The sequence below is a fragment of the Gadus macrocephalus genome, chromosome 5 (assembly GCF_031168955.1).
Source record: "Gadus macrocephalus chromosome 5, ASM3116895v1".
NCBI classification, from domain to species: Eukaryota; Metazoa; Chordata; class Actinopteri; order Gadiformes; family Gadidae; genus Gadus; species Gadus macrocephalus.
The window spans coordinates 22,016,628-22,026,627 of NC_082386.1; the positions used below are offsets into that span (position 1 = coordinate 22,016,628).

The 10,000-nt window shown below is 49.9% G+C and overlaps 1 protein-coding gene and 1 pseudogene across 1 annotated transcript in view; both read right to left on the reverse strand.

Moving 5' to 3' along the window:
• foxn3 (forkhead box N3) overlaps positions 1–10,000 on the reverse strand; it is a 44,159-nt gene that overhangs the window by 27,285 nt on the left and 6,874 nt on the right. The window contains exons 2-3 of the mRNA XM_060051286.1: positions 9,039–9,216; positions 1,220–1,616 (exon numbers count right to left, since the gene is read on the reverse strand). Of these exons, the coding sequence (XP_059907269.1) occupies positions 1,220–1,616; positions 9,039–9,216 (575 nt within the window). The remainder of the gene's footprint in view (positions 1–1,219; positions 1,617–9,038; positions 9,217–10,000) is intronic.
• LOC132458359 (5S ribosomal RNA) lies at positions 8,112–8,230 on the reverse strand (annotated as a pseudogene).

The window sequence follows — 10,000 nt, forward strand, 5'->3', positions numbered from 1 at the left end:
GAGAGAGGAACCAAAGTCATGGAGAGGACAAAGCCTCAGAACACAGGTCCGGCTGCTCCTCTTCTGATGGGGACTCCTCTGCTCTCTCCTCTCCTCTCTCCTCTTCTCTTCTCTTCTCTTCTCTTCTCTTCTCTTCTCTTCTCTTCTCTTCTCTTCTCTCCTCTCCTCTCCTCTCCTCTCCTCTCCTCTCCTCTCTCCTCTATCCTCTCTCCTCTCCTCTCCTCTCCTCTCCTCTCCTCTCCTCTCCTCTCTCCTCTTCTCTCCTCTCCTCTCCTCTCTCTCCTCTCCTCTCCTCTCTCCTCCCCTCCTCTCTCCTCTTTCCTCTCCTCTCCTCTCCTCTCCTCTCTCCTCTCCTCTCCTCCCCTCTGCTCTCTCCTCTCTCCTCTCTCCTCTCTCCTCTTTCCTCTCCTCTCCTCTCCTCTCCCGTTTCCGGTGTGTGAGTGGCGGTGGTGGGGGTGCGAGTGGCGCGGAGTTTTGAATTGTTTGCTGTCCCTTTTTCACGGTTTTCCCTGGTTTCTCCGTCTGTTCTATGTGCATGATCAGGTAAGATTTATCAATATCTTTACTGTGTTGGCGAGTGATCAGTGGTTGTGTCGGGAGGTTTTCGGGAGAAATGGCGTCCCCCGAGACGCCACCTCCGTCTATTCGGCAGGGAGTTAGGATAGTCCCGCCGGATAGTAGCGTTACTGTGGAGGAAGTTCTGTTGGCTGTCGGTGAGCAGGTAGGTCATGTTAAATTATCTTTTGCATCGAGAATGAATAAAGCAGTGGTTGTGTTCCTGAAAGAAGAGCCTCTCGTGTATCAGCTGGTAGAGAGTGGCGTGTTTATTAGGGACCTATTCGTGCAGGTCTCCCCGCTGTCGGTTCCCTCCACGCGGATCACCGTGTCCGGTGTTCCGCCGTTTATACCGAACGAATTGTTAGAGAACGAGCTCCGTAGGTTTGGCAAGTTTGCCGGTGGATTTAAAACGGTGAGTTTGGGATGTAAGGATCCCAAACTGAAGCACGTGCAGTCTCTGAGACGGCAGGTGTTCATGTTCCTGGACTCGCCGACACAAACACTCGATGTATCGTTCAGAGTGAAGCACGGTGATGGGTTTTATATGGTGTACGCCAGCTCAGGACAGTTCAAATGTTTTGAGTGTGGAGATGTGGGACATAAACGCTTTGCGTGTCCACATAGACAGCAGGGGGCGGCTCGCTCAGCTGATGCGGCGGACGGCTCCGTTCGGTCCGTGGCTGGCGGGTCGGGTAGTGGGTCTGCGGTTGTCGGGTCCTGTGTTGAGTCCGCGGCTGGCGAGTCCGCGGCCGGCGAGTCCGCGGCCGGCGGGTCTGCGGCTGGCGAGTCCGGTGCTGGTTCCGCGGCCGTGTCCGCGGCTGGTGAGTCCGGTGCTGGGTCCACGGCTGGTGGCTCCAGTGCTGGCGCCGCGGTCGCGGATGCGGGTGCGGATCCCGGTGCTGTGAACGTGGTAGCCGGTGCCACTGGTTCGGTGCCACCGGTGCCTCATTTTGAAGAGGTTGACTTGGATAGTGAGGAACAGAGCGATCCTAAGAAACAGCAGGCTCCTGTGGCTGCGGAGAACCTGAGCAGTTCTCAGTCTGCAGGCACTGAAGCAGCTTCCACAAGTTGTACAGGCAGAGATCCCACTGTGATCACCACTGAAGGAAAGGGTATTTCAAGTAGTCAGGCATCCTGTGAAGGGGAGGATATGGAGTATGACTCTGAGTCGGATACAGTATCTAGCTGAATGACTACTTCAGTGACACTGAAAAGTTCATCAGATCGGTTGATGTACTGAAAAGATTGGTCGGGTTTGACCTCTTGGATGAAAAGAAACGTTTTCGCCTCAAAAAGCATATTACAATTCTGAGGAAAGCGAAAAAAGGTAAAACTGCTAAGAAGACTAAAAAGTAACATGATCATGTACCACACGGTGTTTTTCCTCTTTTACTGTTTCTTGCTTTGTTCATTGTATCTGTTTCTCTTCTCTGACCTCTATGCAGAGCCTTAAAATAGGGTCTTTGAACATCAATGGTGGAGGGAGAGACAGACAAAAAAGGGCATTAATCTCTGAAGTCGCCACTCAAAAAAGGGTTGATGTGCTGTTTTTGCAGGAGACGCATACTAATCCAGCAGATGAGATAGATTGGGGTTTATGGTGGGAGGGTTCATGTACCCTTAGTCATGGCACCAACCTTGCAGGGGTAGCTGTTCTGTTCAGAAAAGATGCCAATGTAAAGGTTCTATCCTCTACTGAGGTGGTGAAGGGCAGGCTTTTGATAGTCAAGACAGAAATAGAGGGCTCTGTGTTCTGCTTTGCTAACATTTATGCCCCAAATCGAGGAACGGAAAGAGTGGGTTTTTTCGCCCTGCTGGAAAGTGAGGTGGGGAATTACCAGCATGATCACTTCATCTTTGGCGGGGATTTTAATTGTACCCTGGACTTTACTATAGACAGGACAAGTGAGGAACCCCACCCACAGTCATCCCAGAGCCTTAGCGGTGTCATCGCACACCTGGATCTGTTGGACACATGGAGGGTAAAACATCCCCAATCCAGACAATACACATGGGTGAGGGTCCGCAATAACAGGGTAAGTGCAGCTAGGCTAGATAGGATCTACATTTCCAAAAGTCTTAGCTCTAGATTAATCAAAAGTCACATAAGTCCAGTTGGCTTTACTGACCATCACTATGTCAGCGTAGAGTTGGTCATTTCGCCAGGTGAAAGGGTGCGGTCCTACTGGTCTTTTAACAGTAAACTTCTGCAGGACCGTACTTTCTGCAAAAGCTTTGAGAATTTTTGGCAGCAGTGGAAATCTAGGAAATCAGATTTCGTTTCTTTGAAGCTGTGGTGGGAAGTTGGCAAGGCCCAGATTCGTGTTTTTTGCCAGCAATATACCTCTCACTCGACTTCTAGGATAAAGGCAGCAATTCAGGAGCTTGAAGTCAGTATTAGGAATATTGAAAAGGGGTCACATAGGGTTTTGGATCCCACCACGGGTCATCGGCTGCAGGAGAAGAGATTGGAGTTGAGCTCCCTCCTGCAGGAGAGAGTGAAGGGAGCTCTTGTCAGGTCTCGCTTCCTCCAGCTAAAGGACATGGATGCCCCAAGCTCTTTCTTCTTCAATCTGGAGAGATCGGTGGCACAGAGGAAGCAGATGACCTGCCTTAAGCTTCCTGATGGCAGAGTGACTACCAGTCCGGGTGAGATGAGGACCCATGCGATGGATTTCTACGCGGACCTCTTTGGGGCAGAGCAGTGCAGCATGGAGTGCCGTGAGGAGCTCCTGGAGGGACTTCCTCAACTCATCCCAGGAGAGAAAGCTGCTCTGGACTCTGAGCTGACTCTGGACGAGTTGACAGCCGCTGTCAATCAGATGGCATCAGGGCGGGCACCAGGGATTGATGGTCTCTCCACTGACTTTTACAAGCGGTTCTGGAATATCCTTGGACATGATTTACATGGGGTTTTATTGGAGTGTTTCGGAACAGGATCGCTTCCTGTCTCGTGTCAGCGAGCTGTGCTTTCCCTGCTTCCCAAGAAAGGAGACCTGGCCTTACTTAAGAACTGGAGGCCGGTTGCTCTCCTTTGCACGGACTATAAGGTGCTTTCCAGAGCCCTATCCAACAGACTTAAGGACATCCTGGGAATACTTGTACATACAGACCAAAGTTATTGTGTACCTGATAGGAAAATTATGGACAACATTTTCCTTATTCGAGATATAATTGATGTGTGTAGATCCCATAATGTAGATTTTGGTATTGTTTCTTTGGACCAGGAGAAGGCCTTTGATAGGGTGGATCACTCTTATTTGTTTTCTGCACTTAAGGCTTTTGGTATAGGTGATGGTTTTCTGGCCTGGATTGGTTTATTGTATAGTGGTGCTCAATGTATGGTAAGGATGGGGGCAGGGCTGAGTCGGCCAATCCCTGTTCAGCGAGGGATAAGACAGGGTTGTCCTATCTCCGGTCAATTATATAGCCTAGCTATTGAGCCCTTGCTGTGCATGTTGAGAGGTCGGCTCAGTGGTCTCTCACTGCCGGGGTCCAATAATCTTGATCGTCCACTTACTGTTTCTGCGTATGCAGACGATGTTAATATTTTTGTCTCCAGCCAGGGGGATGTTCAGTGTTTGCAGGATACTCTGTCCCTGTTTGAAAAGGCCTCATCTGCTCGGGTGAACTGGGCAAAGAGTGAGGCCTTATTGGTGGGACAGTGGAGGTCTCAGGCAGTGCCCAGTCTGCCTGGAGGTCTTGAGTGGGGGAAGGAAGGCCTGAAAGTGTTGGGAGTATTTTTGGGCACTGAGGGGTTTCAAAACAAGAACTGGGAGGGCGTTAAGGAGAAAGTGGACGCTCGGTTGTCCAGTTGGAAATGGGTGCTACCCCAGCTGTCGTATAGGGGAAGAGTTCTGGTGGCCAATAACCTGGTCGCCTCGACTCTTTGGCATAGGCTGATTGCTCTGACGCCACCGAGAGGCCTGATGGAGGACGTTCAGCGAGTCATCCTGGACTTTTTCTGGTCTGGCCGGCACTGGGTCCGGGCAGCAGCACTTTACCTGCCTGTGGCTGAAGGGGGGCAGGGACTGATTAACATCCAGGCCAAAATTGCATCTTTTAGACTTCAGACTGCACAAAGGCTGCTGTATAATTGCGGGCCAAGCTGGTTTGACGTGGCTCGATTGCTGCTGAAGGGAGCTGGGCGATTGGGCTACGATAAACAGCTTTTCCTTCTACAGCTTGAGGATGTGGATTTAACTGGACTGACACCTTTCTACAGCTCGGTATTGCAGGCATGGCAGATTTTTAAGGTTGCACGTGCCACAAATGAGACTCCGGGCATGTGGTTGTTTGAGGAACCTTTGTTTTATAATGACCTTATAAGGACTCAAACACTGCAATCTGCCAGCCTGCGAGCCTGTCTTAGAGAGGCTAGCTGCACCAAGCTGTGCCATCTGATGAAGATGACGGCAACATCTGTGGATGCCTTGAAGGAGAGAAGTAACATCACCCACCTCCATCAGGTTGATCAGCAGAGTTGTGGCGGAAGTCTGTGCTGCCCTGCAACAACCTCTGAGAGAATTTGCAAAAAAACGCACTTTGTGTGACCAGTGGAGCGAAGAGGGAGAGTACAGTTTCCCCGCTCTGTATATCACCCCAGTTGTGGGGGAGTGGCAGGAGGGAGGAGGTCAGCTGCTGTCTCTCACAACCCCACACCTGGAGACTTTTCAGGCTGCCGGGAAGAAGGATTTGTACCAAATCTGCTCTAAGGTTTTGAACCTGCGCTCTTTGGCAGGCTTGCAGGAGTCGAGGTGGACAGATTTTTTTGGTCCAGACGTTTCACCGAAAGGCAGCTGGCGGTCTTTGTACAAGCTGCCCGTTGAAAAACGGACAGCAGACCTCCAGTGGAGGATTGTACATGGAGCAATAGCTACCAACAGGTACAGAGCACACCTGGATCCAGAGCAGGGGGTGGAGTGTATTTTCTGCTCCCAGTTTGAGACCCTGGTGCATTTATACGTTCAGTGTCCTCGGCTGACAGTATTGTTTGAGCTTTTAAAAAAGTGGTTTCAGGGTCTAGGGGAGAAGTTTTCTTTTGATTTGGTTATTTTTGGCCCAAAGTACTGTGCTCAGAAGAAGAATGTACACACATTGGTGAACTTTTTATCGGGTTCTGCCAAATTAGCCATCTGGCTGACACGCAGGAACCGGGTTCAGAGTATCGGTAGTGTGGAGCCGGTGCTGGTTCTGAAGGGCCTGCTGAAGGCCCGACTGAGGGTGGAACATGCCTATTATCAAATGATGGATGATATGCAGGGCTTCAGTCACATATGGGCTGTTGGAGGGGTTTTATGCTCTGTGGGGGGTGAAGGAGAGCTGAATGTAAGCTTCTGACTACAGAAACACGTTTTTTTTGTTTGTTGTATTTTAGGGATGTTTCTGTTTTGTTTTTGTTTGTTTTTTGTTTTTTGCATTGCTGAAGTGATGATGTGACAGTGATCTGTTTTCTCCTTGCAGTTGTGCAATAAAGGGATTTTAAAAACCAAAAACCTCCCCTCTGCTCTCTCCTGTCTCCTCTCTCTGCTCCCCTCACAACAAAATACATTGGAAATGGACCAGTGTGAGGGAAGGAGACAAGGGGAGGCAGGAGGAGACAAGAGGAGGCCCCACGAGGGCGGGAAGCATTCGCCCTCTCTCCCCCCCCCCCCCTCCCCCCTTGGCCAACCTGCCCACCCCCCTCCCCCCTCCCTCCCTTTTTCTTTTCATCTAACATTAATCTCCCCCAGCTAGTGGACGATCTGCTGGTCATCGCCCATAACTCTCAATGCTCACACGCACGCATGCACGCACAAACACGCACACACGTAAACACGCACAGACGCACACACATACACACACACACACTTGCAGCACTGCAGCCATCTGCTTGTTGCCATGGTGAGCTTTGCGTTTCCTTGACAATGGCAGCTTCCCCGCACCTACCCCGCCCAGCCCTCACACACACACACACACACACACACACACACACACACACACACACACACACACACACACACACACACACACACACACACACACACACACACACCTTTGAATGGTTTCTTTGAGTGTGTGTGCGCCTGTGTGTGTTTGTGTGTGTGCGTGTGCGTCTCTGTAAAATACGAAGAGCCAAAAGAGGAAATAAAAAAGAAGAAAGAAAACAACGCTAGCGTGATGCTGCGTCTCCCGGCACCTGTCTCCGTGGTGATGGTCTCTCCGTTGCCATGGAAGCGGCTCCGTTGCCGGGGACAACTAGCAGCGCTAATCACCTCACAAGGGCGAGCGCGGCGAGAGGCGGACGTACCAGCTGTTCACCGTGTGTGTGTGTGTGTGTGTGTGTACGTCTGTGTGTAAGTGTGTACGTGTGTGTGTGTGTACGTGTGTGTGTACGTCTGTGTGTGTGTATGTGTGTGTGTGTTTGTGTGTGTGTGTACGTGTGTACCTGTGTACGTGTGTGTGTGTGTGTGTGGAGGACTCCATCAAGTGAAGCAGAACAGTGGAAGAGATAATTCTTTTTTATTTTGCTTGCTCTCTCTCCTCCTCCTCTCTCCTCCTCCTCCTCTCTCTTCCTCCTCTCTCTTCCTCCTCTCTCTTCCTCCTCTCTGTATCCTCTGCTCATGTGTCTGTCCGTCTCTCCATCTGTCCATCTCTCTATCTGTCACTCTCATATCAATAAGGCAGTTGAACGAGGCTTGTACCAATGGTGAAAATAAAATGTGACACGTGTCTGGGAGTCCAAACATCCACTGACTACTCGAGATAAGTCGTTAAGGCTTTGAATTGATGTGCTACCATAAACCCTTGAATGCAATTACTGGAGTGTTTCAGCCAGTGATGGAGACCCAGAGAGCAGTAGACCTGGACTGTGGTCACTGTGTTCCAGTGATGGAGACCCAGAGAGCTGTAGACCTGGACTGTGGTCGCTGTGTTCCAGTGATGGAGACCCAGAGGGCTGTAGACCTTTGCTGTGTTCCAATATCAATACTATCCGTACTTACTAGCCTTAGTTTGAGTACGTAGGGCGTTACAATTCAGATCGGGCGAAAATAAGTGTACTGAAAGGACCCGGATGGTGTACTCAAAACGGTCAAACCGCGAAGTGTGGATCGATAATAATAATAATTAATAAATAATTCATTATATTTATATAGCGCTTTTCAATGACCCAAAGACGCTTACAGAAGGGGGGGACCTAACTCACCACCACCAGTGTGTAGCACCCACTTGGGTGATGCACGGCAGCCAATCTGCGCCAGAACGCTCACCACACACCAGCTTGAGGTGGAGAGTGAGGGAATTGATAAGTCAGCCAATTGTACAGGAGGATTATTAGGAGGCCAGATTGAATGAGCCTGGTTGGGCCAGGACACCGGGGAAACCCCTACTCTTTGCGATAAGTGTCCTGGGATCTTTTATGACCACAGTGAGTCAGGACCTCGGTTTTTACGTCTCCTCCGAAGGACGGCACCTTCCACAGCACAGTGTCCCCATCACTGCACTGGGGCATCGGGATTGATGAGTGAAGGGGCCAGAGGGTAGAGTGCCACCTATTGGCCACCACCCGACACCACTTACAGCACCTGGTATTCCCAGGCGGTCTCCCATCCAAGTACTAACCAGGCCCGACCCTGCTCAGCTACCGAGATCAGACGAGATCGGGCGTGTTCAGGGTGGTATGGCCGCGATGTACACTTTTCGTACTCAACGGCAGCCATCTTAGCTACATAGCAGAAGAGGGCGGAGCCAGGCTGAGCCAAAGTCGGCACATTTTCCACACAGCCTGCATTAATTGAGTCATTTTTTAGTTTTTATAGCTTTTATAGCTTTTTATAGCTGCTAGGCGTAAAGAGTTCACTGTTCAAAGCGGGAGGTTTATTGCGGGGGAGGAGCCGCAGCGGCAGTCGTGATCTTAATTTCCGGTTAGTGCACCACGGAGCACTCGATATGGAACAACACTGACATCTGAAAATTAGCACACTTAGTGAGTGCGGATAGTGTACTAGGTTTAAGTGTACTCATGGAATCATGGATATTGGAACACAGCACTGGACTGTGTGGTCGCTGTGTTGCTCAGAGAAGTCTGGACACAACAACTGGACACAACTGGTTTCATTCCTTCCAGCCAAGACATACCCATCTAATCAGCAACTGTCAAGCATTGACTGAGGTAACATCCGTAAACTGTGAGGTAACATCTGTAAACTGTGATGTAACATCTGTAAACTGTGAGGTAACATCCATAAACTGTGAGGTAACATCTGTAAACTGTGAGGTAACATCCGTAAACTGTGATGTAACATCTGTAAACTGTGAGGTAACATCCATAAACTGTGAGGTAACATCTGTAAACTGTGAGGTAACATCTGTAAACTGTGAGGTATCATCTGTAAACTCTGCAGGACGACAGAGCCTCCTCACACACTGCATGCACATCCATGCATACATGCGCGCGCGTGCGTGTGTGTGTGTTTGTGCGTGTTGTGCACCCGTGTGCTTACCTCTGGAAGGCCTCCGGCGAGGTGGTGGAGGCAGAGAAGAGGGAGTGGGAGTGGAAGGGCGTCTTCTTCAGTGCCTGGATCAGGTTCTGTCTGTACTCAGGATCTATGCACCATAAGGAGCCCTTTCCCATGCTCTGAGGAGGACAGAGAGACACAGAAACAGAGAGACATAGTACTTTATTAAACAAGCAACAATATATAGTTTCACATTAACTTATCACTTTTCAAATTTAAACTATTTCCAACTGAGGCACCGCAAGCTCAGGAGACAAGAGAAACAAAAAAATGGAATCATATCAATTGAGTTTTATATCTTGCAAATTGATTAAAATGACTAGAAATGCCTTTTCCATGGAGAGCCAGCCCAGCCACTCCTCCACTATGCATTCTCCCACATCCTTCTCCAATTCATCATTATAAGACGCAGCTTGCAATATATTTAGCTATTTTATTCAGTCCAAAGTCTCAATTAATATGCACGAGTTATGTATCAATCCCATCTGTAAACTAAATGACTTTAACCAAGGTACAACAACGTTATTTTAACAATGAAATGACTCCACCTCCCGTGACCTTTGGAAACATTCCCCCGTGCACCGAGCGTCTGATCCATCATCCACACAGAAGGGCTATTAAACGAGTCTGAGGAATCCTAATCCGGTGGCCCTCTGGGACTTATTCCAGCAGCGTGACCAGCAGTTCATACAAAGCATTTCTTACATTAAGTGAAATATTGCTCTAAATCCAAGGTATGCAAGACAATACTAAGATAATGGGTAGGGCGGGTAGGGTTAGGGGCGGGTAGGGGTAGGGTTAGGGTACGGGTATGGGCGGGTAGGGGTAGGGTTAGGGTACGGGTATGGGCGGGTAGGGGTAGGGTTAGGGTACGGGTAGGGGCGGGTAGGGGTAGGGTACGGGTAGGGGTAGGGTTAGGGTACGGGTATGGGCGGGTAGGGGCG